At 39.8% G+C, this 16,220-nt stretch overlaps 1 protein-coding gene across 10 annotated transcripts in view; it reads right to left on the bottom strand.

Moving 5' to 3' along the window:
* The window catches only part of cacna1da (calcium channel, voltage-dependent, L type, alpha 1D subunit, a), a 61,646-nt gene extending 52,104 nt beyond the window's left edge, over positions 1 to 9,542 (bottom strand). For all 10 annotated transcript variants that reach the window (XM_026167822.1, XM_026167824.1, XM_026167823.1 and 7 more), the window contains exons 1-3: positions 9,012 to 9,542; positions 6,647 to 7,112; positions 4,759 to 4,864 (exon numbers count right to left, since the gene is read on the bottom strand). In XM_026167822.1, coding sequence (XP_026023607.1) covers positions 4,759 to 4,864; positions 6,647 to 6,966 — 426 coding nt within the window. In that variant the 5' untranslated portion in view covers positions 6,967 to 7,112; positions 9,012 to 9,542. The remainder of the gene's footprint in view (positions 1 to 4,758; positions 4,865 to 6,646; positions 7,113 to 9,011) is intronic.
* Between the last annotated feature and the right edge of the window lie 6,678 nt (positions 9,543 to 16,220).

The raw sequence follows: 16,220 nt of genomic DNA, 5'->3' as shown, positions 1-16,220 counted from the left end.
ATAGCTCTGCCTCTCTCCATCTCTACCTCAATTACACACACACAAACACACACACAGACAAACACACTCTCGCACTTAGGCACATGTGCAAAACTACACATTCAAGATAACAAGCAGGGACAGAGCTAGTGTGAGCCACAAATGAGCAGCTACGTTAAGTGACTAAACACATACTTCTACAATCATCTCTATGGGAGTCCACGGTCCAGGCGTTACTGCTTGTGCCAGCCATTACACACACACACATACGCACACAAAGAGAGAAAACCAACTGCTTCATTTACATTTACACTCTTCTATAACACAACATGCCACTAAAGCACTGACATGTGAACCTTGGCAGCACTTCCTATACAATACTTGTCATCTGCTCCCTCAGCTCCCTCCAAAAGCTTAGGGATAGTGGGACCTTTTACACCTCCAAGCCCACGTTGGCACTTTTTGTGTTAAATTATAATTGTGAACAGCATATGGTCTATAAAGACACATGGTGACCATAACTTTTTTTTTTAAATTGGCCACTTCATTCTTTTGCTGAGACATACCATAAAGACCACTGCGTATATAAAGTGGAAATAGTGTATATTGTATATTTTTGCTGATAATAACAAAGGCAAGCTGTACACATCATAAACCACCAGTACTACTGAAGTGGAGTTTGAACCTAAGTGCAATGATTATGTTCAACACACTAATGAAAGTGTTGGTGTAAAATATTCAAAACATTATCTCTAAAATCTCCAGCCGTGTAAAAACATTTTTAAAAGTGAGACTGACAATAATCCAGACATGTTCAAATTATAATTAGTTGTGAAAACTTTGCTGTGCTGTGCCTCAGATTTGACAGGAAGCACTGAATGCCTCTCAGTGGTTCGTTGTCACTCTGAAAAACTTGATGATTGTGATCAGTCAGCAGGCATTTGGCTTTGGGTCACAAGTTTGGCACCTTGATAGTTGTTGGTACGTATTTACATCAGAACTGATGATGACGCTGATAGTTGCTCATTTTCTAGTACACAATAGGCACATTTCATGCCTAGGACAGAGTCCCATGCATGTTAACTTCACATGTAATAGCCTCTCTTCTTTTAGTTCCTGTAAACATGTTGCTCATTGTGTGACATATCTATGTGATTTTAGTAGAGTTGGCATTGCACTGTGTTGTAACTGACTGAATGTAAGCTTAGGGGGATACATGGTGGTGGATTTGTGTGATTAGTTATTCTGTAGTATATTTGAAGCCATATATGGCATCAGTTTATACCATTACCATTATACCATATCAAACTTATACCATTTATTTGTATTTTAAAAATTGTGGCACAGTAAATTGTAACAGCATCCAAAGGGAAACTGGTCAGAATTGATCATTCTCTGCTGGCATCCAAATGACCTCGTTGTTGGTTGAAGACTGACTCTTTACATGTTAGTGTCCTTTTGTCCCCAGTAAAATAAATAGCTCTGCAGCTCCAGAGTTACGCAATTACAGGGATATGGGCACAGACACTACCTGATACCAGACGCAATTCACTGCATGTTGCCTGACAAAGGATAAGATGTATGAATCATATTCACCGTGAAAAGGTCATTGTTTTGCTCAGCTACCTTCAGCAGGAGCTGCCTGTGGTGTTGAGACTCAGATAGATAAGTCAGAAATGACCTTAAAGCAAAGGCAGGAGGGTCACAGACTATTTGTCTGTCCCTTGGACAAGGTGGGTGTGGAGGAGACGCAGTCACGTGTAGGGTGGGTTACGTGTACATTTCTTATTACTGAAGTGAAATGACTAAACAAAGAAGAGCAGTCAGAGAGCAAACTAAGCAAGAGATTAATGAAAATATGACTATAAGGTCCTGACAAGGGTTTGTGGTCTCACGGTGCATGTGTGTATTTGTGTGCTGGCTACATCCTGTTACTCACTTGTGCCTCCTGGTGGTAGCTAGACCCCAATCTTATGCCCTCTGTTCCGCCTGAGGAGAAAATTGCTTTCTATTTATAATGAGCTGCTGCATTTAACCAAGCCTTACTAACAAGATGGGCAGACTCAGGCTATAAAGGCCTCTGTGACTTTGCAGCAATGTAATGTTCCAAGTCAAGCAGCTCTGCAGCACCTACATACTGTGCACACAGTGTAAAATGCACAGACTGAGTATTTTATCTTGTGATTTCAACAGAACATGCAGGGACTGTCCTGAATATAGTTTACACATCCACACATCTACACAGCAGCGTATTGCATGCTGGTTTTAGTGTCTCTGTGCTTTGTAAGTGAATTAAAACCTGCATGCTATCGCAGCTTTCGGATATCATTTGTTCCGTGCTTTACACATCAGCCTCTGAGCACAGCAACTCAGGTTTTATATCAGTCCACCTGTGAGGCTGCAGAGCAGAGTAGTGTGAAATGGCAATCTTCACTCCAGCCTTACCTGCTGGCTGCTACAACAAAACCAGCTCAGCGTTTTTCTCTCTAGTGCTCCTCCTGTGACTACAGCGTGAGTTCTGTAGAACAACCAAGGCCAAGCTGGCACACCTGCCCTATAAAGATTTCTATTGTTCGAGCGATGCTGAAAAGGAAAAGATTGCATTATTTGCCCTCTAGTATTTGATTATATGCTGCCTCTGCAGAATTAAACCAAAAGCCTGTGCAAGCAAGAGGAAGCTGTGTGTAGCACTGGGCAATAATCAGTGTAACCGCTGTAAGCAAAAAAAAAAACCTATATAGTGTACTAAAAAAGCCTCTGTATGAATTCAATACAGAGTAGGTTAGAGTTATACGTCTAAAAAGTTAAAGCTCTAACTGTAAAAATTACTGAAAGCACACCAATACATGATAAATCTATTCATATCTACTCATCAGCCCATCGTCTCATCTCTGCTTAATGGCCTTGTTCATGAAGCATGAGAGCCACATAAATGTACTATTCAGTCCTGGATCCTGACAGGCACTGAGGTTTTTCGTTAATTCTTAATGGGTGCATTCATAAATCCAATTTGACACTCCTATGTAAACCACTAGAAGACGGTGAGCAAGTTCAGACAACAAACATAAAGAAGTAAGACACATACAATAACTGCTATGTGGCAAATAGTATCCCTCCTAATAAGTGAAGGTATTTGGTAACCATTTAACTCAACATTTAAAAGGTTCCCAGACTTTGCTGCCAAACTAATTCATATCTGAACAGACATATATGTAAATTCAGACACTTTGAACTGATTAAAATGCCACCATGATGCTCACAGTGCATTAAGGTGCATTTGTAAAAAGATCTAAGCTATAGACACTATACAAAGTTACTGGTACAAAATAAGCAAGCAGCCACACAGTCCATTAACAGTTTGAAGCTAGACACATATTAGTAAGTGGCATCTGTCCCTGAAAGCTGTTTGGTTCAACAGCCATCTAATGCACAATGAAGCTCTCATTCATTTGCATGTAGTTTATCTCAATGCTCAAATAAAACTCAAATGTATGGTCTGTCATTAAAGCATTTTCCTACTACAGATATTCTATGATATAAAGGCAGACAAACACACACAAATTAAATCACAAAAAGCCTTTTGTATCATTATTCACAATGCAAAAGAATGACAATAGTTTTCAAATAAAATATGTTTTCATATTCAGAGAAGAGGAACTAAGTATTACTTATTTCTAGACTCTTTTTCTGTATTTTCTTTTACAACAGTTTCATCTAGTTGTCACCATTACGATTCTAATAGACCACTTTTGGATTTCACTCCAAGCTGAACTTGACAGCATATGGTAGATAATACTGTATCAGGCACTGTAACGTCCCAGATGGCCCACTTTTCTCTGATGTAGCAGTGCTGTGTAAACAAACACCCCGAGGTCACCCTCCAGGAGGTCAAACTGGGACGCAGCACACCTTTCTAAAGTAGACCAACTCACTTTTAACCAGAGCTGTAGCTTATCTTTCACAGCACGTTCAGCAACATAACAGTCAGAGGAGTCATTTAGAGCAAGCCAATAACCTTTCACTCACATGTTTCTGCTCATAAATAGAGCTTTCAAATCCTTTCATGTCTTCATACTCACTCGACACGCCACTCAAAACACACTAAACACTATCAAACTCTGTTCATGCGAGCATCGCAGATTCTATGCATCTGTTTGGCCTTTGAATAATCCACTTATCCTCAGCTGTGGAACAATGCTTACAACAACTACGCCCCCCATAATTCATCATACAGACATAAATGCACAAGGTGCAAAGAGTGGTGCAATGACGATAAAATTCTAAAAATAGAACGCTGAATAAAACCTGAAAACGATGACATGATAAAGCACCGTGAGAATGGGTGTCTAAGTATTTCTCTCCTAAGCACGGCAGATGCTAAATAATAAAGCTACTGTATACACAGAAAACACTGTCTCTATGCAGTGTCCTGCTGTTACTGCAAAACCTCTGGTATCTTCATCTCAGAAGAATGATATTATCAATCTATATACTTAAAGAGGATTATAAAGCAACAACACGTTTGATAATGTGTCGTGAAACAGCTTAATGATAATATAATCTGATGAAAGCTAACCAGACAAGAAGAGTACAGCATACACTGCACTCAACAATCTTCCTTCAGTTTCATCACAAATACAGCAAAAATAATATTTTTTATATTCCTTACTAATTATCCAATCATTAAGAAGACAGTAAGAAGTTGACATTCTTAGTTGATATTGTTACTATGTGGAGCAATGTGTATGTAGCAGACACCAACAGATACAAACTACTCACCAGGTCATGGTTAGTGGAGTTGGAATCGTCTTCAGGGAAAGGGATATAAACAGCTAAGGCCATACAGTTGGCAAAAATAGCAATTAATATAAAGATATCAAATGGCCTGAGAGATGAAGTTAAGGAAAATGATGACAGAGAGATGAAGCAATAAATTATATGGATAAAAACTGCACATTTGAACTTCTGTATTTTTTTGAAATCGTGTATCTAACAAAATACTTACTGAAATACTTCACTTATACAGTAGAATACAGAGCTTTGTTTCATGAATCTTAGCTCTCATTTATTTTTATTTGTTTTTATGTATTTGTCATTTAATGTTTTGATTTGGTTTTTATAATAATGCAAATTTTACCCCTTTTTCAAGTTTATATAATTTGCACTGATGACGCCACACATGCGTACACATGCATATAACGTGACTGAAAAAGGCAAAAAAGTTGAAAAAACTGGTAAAAATATCTATGATGGAAAATAATGGAAAAGAAAGAAAAACGCTTGCATCTAAAAAACAACTGCAATCCCAACAGAGGGTTTATGACAAGCTACACTGATCTAATGAAATGCTGAACCGTGCCAGATTTTTATGACTAAAATTTTTAAAACAGTGGGAAAAGCATTCACCTCCATTATGTCCTCCATTACAGTAAGCACTGACATATTTTACTCTAGCTTTCCATTTTCATTTTCAAATCCTGAAAGGTTAAATTTAAGCTTCTTGTCATTCAAAAATGTAATAAAAAAGGAAAAACGACCCTATTCCAACAATATTTGAGAAAGAAATGCCATTTGTGCCGTGCTGTTGCACGTAGTCCATGCAGAGCAATTTGGGACACCTGATATGGCTACAGCTGCATTTCCTAAAGTGTACTGGTAGTCAATCCCCAGAGACTTTTTTTTCAACAAACATGAAAAGAGGGCTTATGAATATATCTCTGTGATTCATGTTGAGCAATCTACTTTATAACATCTGACGGCTTTTGTGATAGAAGCATCTGTTCCAGCAAAAACACCACCACAGCTGTGCTGTGCCAGGGTTCAGTTGCTTCGTCTATAAAGCTCACCCGTAATGACATGGTAATGTTCACTCTGTCTTTATTGGAGAGACATGCTTCAAATAGCACATAAGCTACATTGCGCCTACCTAAAATACATATATATATATTTATCAGCATTTAAGATAATATAGAAACTTCTTTTCCTGTGACTTTAAGTGTATTCGTTTTCCATCAGAATCAATAAACTAGAAAAACTGAATTCAAAGCTTTACTAAACACAAAAATGCTCCAAAATAAGCAGACAATATGTAAACCATGAGAAATTTAATCTGTTTACCATTTAGTTAACCTAAGTCTACATTTAGTGGCAGTCATCAATAATCATTACTTAATTATTGTAGCTAAGATCCAAGAGTTGTAGACACCAAAAATGATCAGTTTTCATTGATCAGGAAAAAGATCAGCAGAAATTTGTTTCCCTATCAAGGGTCATAAAAAATTTAAAGCTGCCTGTCGCAGTTTCTCACACATACAAACATATTTTCAAACATTTTTGTGTTTCTGTGCTACAGTGACCCAAAATCCTGCACTATCCTGTTCATATGAAGAGAAACAAAGACTTTGCTACTTTGCAGCCATACTGCTTCTATCTGAGATGTTATTTTACAATTTCAATGATCATCAAATTATTTAGAGTTCTGAATGATACATCCAATTATTAATGGCTATTAGATAACTCGATGTAATACGTAATTACATGTGTTACATAAAGCTCTAAACACCAAAATTTCACAGTTTCCTCCTTTGCCCATATCTACTCTTTTATCAGCCTTTATCTTTTGTCCAATCTAAACACAAGCATGCACATGCACCATTTTAAAGGATACTTCCACTCCACCAGGCTGATGCAGGCCCTGCGTATAGGGTTGTTGAGGTTGAGACAGAACAGAGCCCTCGGTGGCCTACTGTTGGCGTTACTGCCCTGTTTCTTGCTTTTGGCATACTGCTGCCGCTTCTTCTGTGCCAACGCACCTACCGGGATGGTAGAGGATGTTGGGGCAGGTGGAGCGGGGGGAGCAGGTGGTGCCGTGGGAGCCGGTGCTGGGGCTGAGGCCGGGGCTGGACCCGGAGCAGGGGCGGTCGTTGAGGTGGGAGGGGCTTCTGGGGCGGTAGGGGCTGGGTCTGGGGCAGGCCCGTTGGCGCTCATGGTGCGGGCGTGGCTCTGTGAGGAGCATCCAGCAGCATGGATCTGCCAGGGTAGACCGGGAGACTATAGGAGGGCAGAGTAGTCTGACCAATGAGGTGGCAAGTCACCAGGGTGTCCGACTCTGATGCTGCTGGCATAATTTGCCTCTGAAAAAAATGTGAGAAAGACAGTTTGTTTTTTGTAACAACACAAAGCTCATTACACTGAACCTACCTCAATTGCTGCAAAGGCATCCAGTATGAACAAGTAAAGATTTTAAGGTTCTTTTTCTGGATACAAAACTGTGAATGGCTTTACTTCCTCATATCCATGTTCGCCCTGGGACCTGGAGTCCTGACAGTCTGTTCAACATACATTCAAAGCTCCATTACATTGGACCCTAGATGCTTGAATACACCCTGGACAAAGTGAATGATTTATTTCTGAATGTTGTGAATTATTTTTTTTTGTTGCTATTGTTTTAAAACATTATTGATCGATAGCATTTCCATTAATTCTACTATTTTTATGTTGTTCTCGTCTTCATTTCTCTAATTTTCCCTGCTGTGTAAATAAAACTGGCTTTGCCATGCCTTAACTTTGTTTATATTCAGTACTGACAGTTAGGAATAACCTCTAATCTTTCCGACTAATAATAGTGCTAAATCAGCATACAGTTCTTTCCCTGTCATCTGCTGTGTACTAAACATATATATATAACACAGGAGGTGCTCCCAATGGAATTGCAAACAATTGGAGTTTAATGATGTAAAAAAAAAAAGAGCATTAACCATATCGATACATGCAACGTTATAAGGTCTTATAATTTATGATAGGAATGATAATTAATCTAACAGAGATACCAAAGCACATTCTCAGTGAAACTCTAACCCATTTTTTATTTTCCTCTCTGATAAGCAATCCTGGTTCCACAGTCCTGTGAGTAACTCAAACAGAGAAATTACCTGATCACCTTCAACAAATATAGCAGGCTTTGATTGGCTTTGATGTAACGATCAAAGTCTGGGATTAGTAAATTGCCCCAAATTGTCTAAAAATAACCATATTTCACAAGGGGGGGGGGGAAATAAAAGCAACATGCCACAATTCAGAGCTGCCACTCTCAGGCATCACTTGGTCACATCAGCTGTGTAAGTCCTTGAACTGCGAGCAGGCCCGCAGAGGAAGAAACACAAAAAGGTCACACTGCAGTGATGCTCCAAGAAGAACTAATCTTCTTATTGCACACACACACACACAAAATGTGATATGTGTATTATTGTAATGCATGGCTCTACACCTCGCTGCAGCGAGACTGGCTGCTTTACGTCTCTTTTTGCACTACGCTCCTGCCATCATGTAGCCAAGGCTAGTGTGCAAGCTCAAAATGAGAACAATGCGTATTAAATGCATAATTTTTCTAGATATTAATTTCACTGCTGCATCGACGTCGTCGACCGTGCGACCGTGATGGAAACAGATACTGACATTTCCATGAGCAATTCGTGACAAAATAACCATCATCGAGCGTCCTCGTGTTTCTCCTTGGACACCACCAAGGTAAGACATGGTCACCCCCCGCCCCCCCAAAAAAAACCAAAAAAAAAAACCCAAAACACAGCGATGTGAAATGACAGGCTGGACTCCGGGCGCTCATAGTGAAAATTGAGCAGCGCACAGCCGTCAGATGGTCCCCGCTGCCCATCAGAAACAGCTGGCAACGTTATTACAACAAACCTCAATCAGCGGTGCTCTCACACTCGGGGCTAATACAGTGGACGGTCCACATGACCAGAAAAGGTATCAGCCTGGTATCAGCCCTGGAGAGCTCTATTCATGTCAATTTACCAGTGGCCGCTATTGTTTATGACAAGGCGACAGATCTGTGAATCTACAGAACAGGACAGCATCGAGAGGAAAGTGGCCTTTAATATCTGCTGTCCTCTGACAATAATAAAATATACATTAAAAAAAAAAACATCATTGCCTGCATGCAGGAAAACGCGGCTATGCTAAGAGGCTAACTTCAGTTTGTGGAGCAGAACCCGCACCACGCTGTGAGCTACCTTTTCTGAAGACTTTATAATTCAGTCGCGGTCCTCTCCGATGGATAGCCGAGTCCGGAGCTTCGGAGGGCGAAAAACGCAGGTCCCGTCTCTAACGGCGCTCTAAAATTCATCAGCTCCGGGAGTGGGAGAGACACGGAGAGGCTGTGCATTAATTAGGCTCTTCCATGGTGATTGTGGAGAGCTGGAGACAGGAGAGTGCGCACCAGACAACAGAGCATCCTCGTCTGCTGCCTGCTTATCGTCACGGAGCCAGTCAACAGTGAAACCAGTGTCCAGCTGAGAGCGAGCTCTCCTCCTCCTGCTTCCGACTCATGGTTCTGCACACTACAGATCGTTGCTGGGTCAAGCGGGCTATCCAGTGACAGCGCCTCTTTAATAAATAATAAATAAATAACAAAGCGACACCTTTCAGTTTTCCTTCCGGATATTGTTGCAGAACATAAACTTATCTTTAAACTAATTACAACCTGTTAACTCCCTCGGAAGGCTGTCTTATGAGAATGTACCACCAAATATGTCTAAAATCCATTTGAAACCCCGAAAATTAAAATGAATAAATAAATAGCAGGACATCAGTCATAAACTGGTTTAAAATGGAGCTGGTTTAAAATGGAGCACTGTAACAAAAAATAATTTCCCCCAGGGATCAATAAAGTATTCTGATTCTGATTCTGATTCTGAACTGGGTCAGTCATATAATTTACTCGATTAAAACTTGCTGGTGCTCAATAAACTCCCACCCCATGTATGTATACTCCCCTTTCAAGAGTTGAGATCCAATTGAAAAATGACTTGACTTCCGAATATTTAAGCGCTACGCTCATAAAAAAAAAAAGCATATTAAACCTGAAACTTTAAAATGCCGTCCCTAAAATATATTATAATCAAATCGGAAAGTCAGCTTTGTATAGACAAGATTCTGCAGTGAAAAGCAGTGCATGGGCTCAGGAAATTTGAAAACCACTGCCAGAAACATAGCTTACTGTTCCATCAACAATGGAAGTTTAAACTCTACCATGCTAAAAAAAAAAAAAAAAAAAAAAAAAAAAAAAAAGTGGCAAGTATAAACAACATTCATAAATTCTACCACCTTTACATTTAAGATGGACTGAGGCGAGGCGGAAAAACTTTCCTCTGAGCTGACAAACCAAAAATGTGAAATTCCTTTTTGAAAACAAGTCTCACTTGAGTTTCTATAAGCCAGTATTTAAGCAGATACATGGCTGTGTTAGTGTACATGGCAGAGAAAACTTGCACATGCTTAATGACTCTATCAATGCTGAACTACTTATACAAGTTTATGCTGCCATTTTTAGCAGGAAAGGTCTTGCCTATATCAGCAAAGCAATGCTGAACTAGATTCTGCACATACAGTATTCAAAAGTATTCGGCCCCCCATGAACTTTCCCACATTTTGTCACATTACAGCCACAAACATGAATCAATTTTATTGCAATTCCACGTGAAAGACCAATACAAAGTGGCGTACACGTGAGAAGTGGAACGAAAATCATACATGATTCCAAACATTTTTTACAAATAAATAACTGCAAAGTGGGGTGGTGCATAATTATTCAGCCCCCTGAGTCAATACTTTGTAGAACCATCTTTTGCTGCAGTTACAGCTGCCAGTCTTTCAGGGTATGTCTCTGCCAGCTTTGCACATCTAGAGACTGAACTTCTTGCCCATTCTTCTTTGCAAAACAGCTCCAGCTCAGTCAGATTAGATGGACAGCGTTTGTGAACAGCAGTTTTCAGATCTTGCCACAGATTCTCGATTGGATTTAGATCTGGACTTTGACTGGGCCAGTCTAACACATGGATATGTTTTGTTTTAAACCATTCCATTGTTGCCCTGGCTTTATGTTTAGGGTCGTTGTCCTGCTGGAAGGTGAACCTCTGCCCCAGTCTCAAGTCTTTTGCAGACTCCAAGAGGTTTTCTTCCAAGATTGCCCTGTATTTGGCTCCATCCATCAACTCTGACCAGCTTCCCTGTCCCTGCTGAAGAGAAGCACCCCCAGAGCATGATGCTGCCACCACCATATTTGACAGTGAGGATGGTGTGTTCAGAGTGATGTGCAGTGTTAGTTTTCCACACATAGCGTTTTGCATTTTGGCCAAAAAGTTCCATTTTGGTCTCATCTGACCAGAGCACCTTCTTCCACATGTTTGCTGTGTCCCCCACATGGCTTGTGGCAAACTGCAAACAGGACTTCTTATGGTTTTCTGTTAACAATGGCTTTCTTCTTGCCACGCTTCCATAAAGGCCAACTTTGTGCAGTGCACGACTAATAGTTGTCCTATGGACAGATTCCCCCACCTGAGCTGTAGATCTCTGCAGCTCGTCCAGAGTCACCATGGGCCTCTTGGCTGCATTTCTGATCAGCGCTCTCCTTGTTCAGCCTGTGAGTTTAGGTGGACGGCCTTGTCTTGGTAGGTTTACAGTTGTGCCATACTCCTTCCATTTCTGAATGATCGCTTGAACAGTGCTCTGTGGGATGTTCAAGGCTTAGGAAATCTTTTTGTAGCCTAAGCCTGCTTTAAATTTCTCAATAACTTTATCCCTGACCTGTCTGGTGTGTTCTTTGGACTTCATGGCGTTGTTGCTCCCAATATTCTCTTAGACAACCTCTGAGGCCGTCACAGAGCAGCTGTATTTGTACTGACATTAGATTACACACAGGTGCACTCTGTTTAGGCAACTGACTGCACTCAGACCAAAGGGGGCTGAATAATTACGCACACCCCACTTTGCAGTTATTTATTTGTAAAAAATGTTTGGAATCATGTATGATTTTCGTTCCACTTCTCACATGTACACCACTTTGTATTAGTCTTTCACGTGGAATTGCAATAAAATTGATTCATGTTTGTGGCTGTAATGTGACAAAATGTGGGAAAGTTCAAGGGGGCCGAATACTTTTGCAAGCCACTGTATTAGAACAGTGTGATTCCATACATAGGTTGAGAGTGAAATCTCTAGTCCATCAGTTCATTAAGATATGACAAAGGGGGTCTGAAATGATAAGAAGCAAAAATCCTATATTAATCAAGAACTGCAAAACATTTTGCTTTTAAAACTAAAGCAGCTGTTCCAACAGCTCACAGTGTGAAAGAACAGCTAATGCAACACAACATCCCCCCTTTTTTGGGAAACAAGTTGCTGGCATCAGATTTTGGGTGTTTTAATTATGTGTGTGTGTTTCAGAATAAAAAAATTAAACATATATATAAAAATAACAGTTACTGGTGGCTGAAGTTCATGCTTATCGCATCTTATTAAAAGAAGAAGTGAAGTAAAACAGTGGAAAACAACTTTTTTGTATAATGTTGCAATAATTCATTTTTTCCATCATCACTTAAATTATAATAACTATTCATTATCATAAACATTCAGGCCTTTAACCATCCTCTGTGATTTGTTTCCATAGTTATTTAAGCACAGAACTAATTAACCTGCTTGCTTTGTAACCACAAAGCACCCTATCGTGGCTTCTAAAACAATCCAGCACTAAAAGCATAGCAGTGGGACACAAAGGGGGTCAGTTCTTGCTCAGAAGTGGGTGTTAAGCAGGATCTCAATGATTTACATTCTTTGATAAAATCTGTGATCCCTTCATCTCCCAAAACCAAAAGGTTTGCATTTATCACTTCACAGATGTGATGAATGTGATATAGCTCACATGGAATAGCCTTATAACAAATGTACCTGTTGTTTTGTAAAAAAAGATATATACCTCCTATACAGGTCTACTATCATCATTAAAATCGTTAAGTAAAGACTGCATCTGGCATACACAACAGTATCACAAAACACTTGTATCTGTTATACATAGAAGACCATTTAACAACTTTTGTCTTCATTTTAATTTCAGAGACTATATACAGGTTCCTTTGCAGTAGCTATGAATAAGTAAAATGAGACATGGTAGTGGTAATGTAATATAAAAGTGTAGGTATCTCAGTTCAACCACATTCACTGTTCACCAAATTTCCTTCAGTAACATCCCACAGACAACATGAAAATGGAGTCTGAAATAATTCCTACATTCCCTTGTTGTTATTTGCACAAACAGCTCAGTATGGTATTACAAAGTCCTACCTGCTAACAGCTGAGGGAGGCCTCCGTCTCACCTACATGTTCCAGTGGACAACAAAGAGCAGAAAAGCCCCTCTTCGTCCCCGCTGGAGTAGTCAGTGAGTTAACTGCAGCAGCAGTTGGTGAGGGGTAAAATACACCTGGGTGAGGAGGCAGGGACGGGGTACTGTATCAGCTTACCTGTCTGCTAAGGATAATGGTTCCTTCTAGAATCATCTTGAATTATTTACATATAGAAGAGTAGTGTGTGTGTGTGTGTGTGTGTGTGTGTGTGTGTGTGTGCGTGCGTGCGTGTGTGTGTGTGTGTGTGTGTGTCTGTGTGTGTGTGTGTGTGTGTGTGTTGGTAATTAAATCCAAAACTGTTCTGAGGACAAATGTTTGTTTAAAAGTCACTTTATTCATCATACATTGTTGATAATGTAATCATAGTATGGACAAATATGTGACACATTAAAGGAAAAAAGTTCCATAGAAAGGACAAAGGGGATGATACAGTTGGTTTACTCCAATTTATAGACAAAAAGATCATTAACTGGTATTTAGGCATGTGAAAATTTGGAAAATATAATAATACTATGCTTTTTTTCTTCTTGCTGTGAGTTAGATAATAATATTTATACCTTTCTCTTATCTATACTTTAAAAAAGAAGTTGGAAAGAACAGCTTACCTTAGCATAAAAAACAAGACTGGCAGGGGAATTGCTTGGATAGAAGCCAACCTCTATTTGAAATGCTGACTAATCAACATTATATCTTGTTTGTTTATTACATAAATGTATCATTGTGAAGTATAGTGAAAAGACTTCAAGGAATCGCTGCATCCAGCCAAGAAATAGCAATCTGTAAAACAATGTGTCATATTTATATTTTGCTTTTTTGTACTGATTAAAAAAGTGGGGTTGTATTTGTTTCTCACGAGTTAAGTTTTTCATTTGTGAGAAATTAGTCTGTGTGCAAAGCTCACACAGACTAACTGTCACGGTCGTGGGTCGGTGACCCAGTGTTTTGAGTTTCTTGTGTCTCTGAGTTTTTGTGTTATGATCTTAGTTCTCTTTGTTGCCCCAGTTTATTCTTTAGTCTAGTGTCTTAGTTTGGCTTTCTTGTATTCTCTTTAGTTTTCTGAGTATTTAGTAGCTGCCCTCTGTGTCTCCTTGTTATTGTTCTCTGTGTTTCTTAGTTGCTCTGTCTCCCCTAGTCAAGTCTGCGTCTATGTTACATTTCCTGTTTTACTTTGAAGGTCTGTGTCCTACGTGAATGTATTGAGTTTCGCTTCCCTTGGGTCTCGTTATGTCCGATTTCTCCCAGCTCTATCAGTCCCCTCGTTATTTCCAGTGTATTTAAGCCCTGTGTTTCTCTGTGTCAGTGCCGTGATCTTCCTCATGCTGTGTGTGTTTTGTTAGATTCTTCCCAGTTTAGGTTTTGTGGAGTTTTCTGTTCAGCAATAAAAGCTGCCACTTTGAGTTCAGTCCTGTTTCCAGTGAGTTTGAGTTTGGGTCCAATTCCTGCCTGCATACAGCCGAATCATGACACTAACTGCTTCCCATGTTTTAACAAAAATAACAATCAGTGGTTTACAACATTGTATGTTAACAGCTGGCAGTGGGGGCTTTATTTGACTTTATTTGTGTAATGATTTAGTACTAACCAAACTCTACCCATACAAAGCATTCTTCTTCTTTTTCGCCTCATGTCCAGAACCTGGCTTCGCTGCAGAGACGGCCGTATGGTAGTGAAGATAGTGGAAATAATAGTTAAATGTTGTAGGGTTCACTCACCTGGAAAAGCACTGAGCATGTAACAGCACGTCCATGTTTTTAGTGAGACTGTGTTCAAATTTGTCTCCTTCAAAATCACTGAAAATGGAATAAAAACACAGACGGAGGTTGCAGTGGCCCCCATGGACCACTGCACCACCAAACTTTCCCAACCAAAATGAACTTTTAAAAGATTTTACGCCTTTAATACTTTCCATGCGTCACGCGAGAAAATTAGTTTAACTTCAACCATTTTTTATTACACTGCCAGACAAAGGGACAGTGACGTTTTAATCTCCCTGTCGATATTTTTTCAACAGGTCCCTGCTGAGATGTTTTGTCTTTAGTGTTTCATCCATGTACAGGAAAAGCAGCAAAATAAAATTACCTGCAGAACATGCCTCATGTTCTCATTGTTGCTGGACTGAATATGTAGTGTATGGGCGATCTCTGAAGGTAGTTTTTCAATTGCAATTCATGGTGTAAAAGCTCTTATTTTTCTATTTAAATTTCAATGCACTTAGCTTTTACTCTATGTCTTTTATGTCTCGCATTGAATTAGTTAAATTAGTTATACCATATATACCTTAAGGTGGCCTTTGCTAGTGCTCATAAGCTGCCTTATTGGTATTTTCTTTCTGTTCCAGTTTAATCCTGGCCGCAGTAAAAATTCCCAGTAAAAGAAAATTTGGGAATTTTGAAAGTATTTTAAATTTCACCACATACGTCTGAAAACCTGGCGATTGCTACAGCACGTTCATGTGCACTGATGCAACAATCAGTGCTTTTGTGATGTTTATGAGCGCTGTGTGCACATTTGTGTGTAAGAGAGGGAGTGTGTTGGTGGAGCTGCTTGAAGGAGAGCAGTAGTGATGGAGCCTGAAAGCCCTGCAGCGCAGCTGTTCTCCCAGTGCATCGTCAAATTCGCTGCTGAGCCCACAACACACCCTCAGCCTTAACCCCTGCTCACACACTCTCCTCTATGAATCTTCGTCCCTCTTTGTTCTTTTTTCTTCATCCACTTTGTCTGCTTAGCTAAAGCTCTTCACTCAAACCTTTATATTTCTTTAAATTGCTCACTGAATACTATTTGCTTCAGCTGTCTCAATAAACTATAGCACCAATGTGATATGGATATACTTTGACATCTCTTTGATTTCCACCTTTTTTTTTAGCATATATAATCTCAGCCCAACCCAGACCTGCACTCACAGGGTGGTCACCAAATCCTGTCCTGAGCATTTGAATGACTGAGTGCTCTGTTGATAATTCAATCACAAATGCCATGCTTTTGTATCATGCACTGTCAGTGGGTGGGACCTTTGAGTGACAGGCAGCATTCTGATAGAAGGG

Source organism: Astatotilapia calliptera, chromosome 5 (genome assembly GCF_900246225.1).
Source record: "Astatotilapia calliptera chromosome 5, fAstCal1.2, whole genome shotgun sequence".
NCBI lineage: Eukaryota > Metazoa > Chordata > Actinopteri > Cichliformes > Cichlidae > Astatotilapia > Astatotilapia calliptera.
The sequence above is the reverse complement of the archived record's forward strand: the minus strand, read 5'-3'. Positions and strand labels throughout refer to the sequence as shown.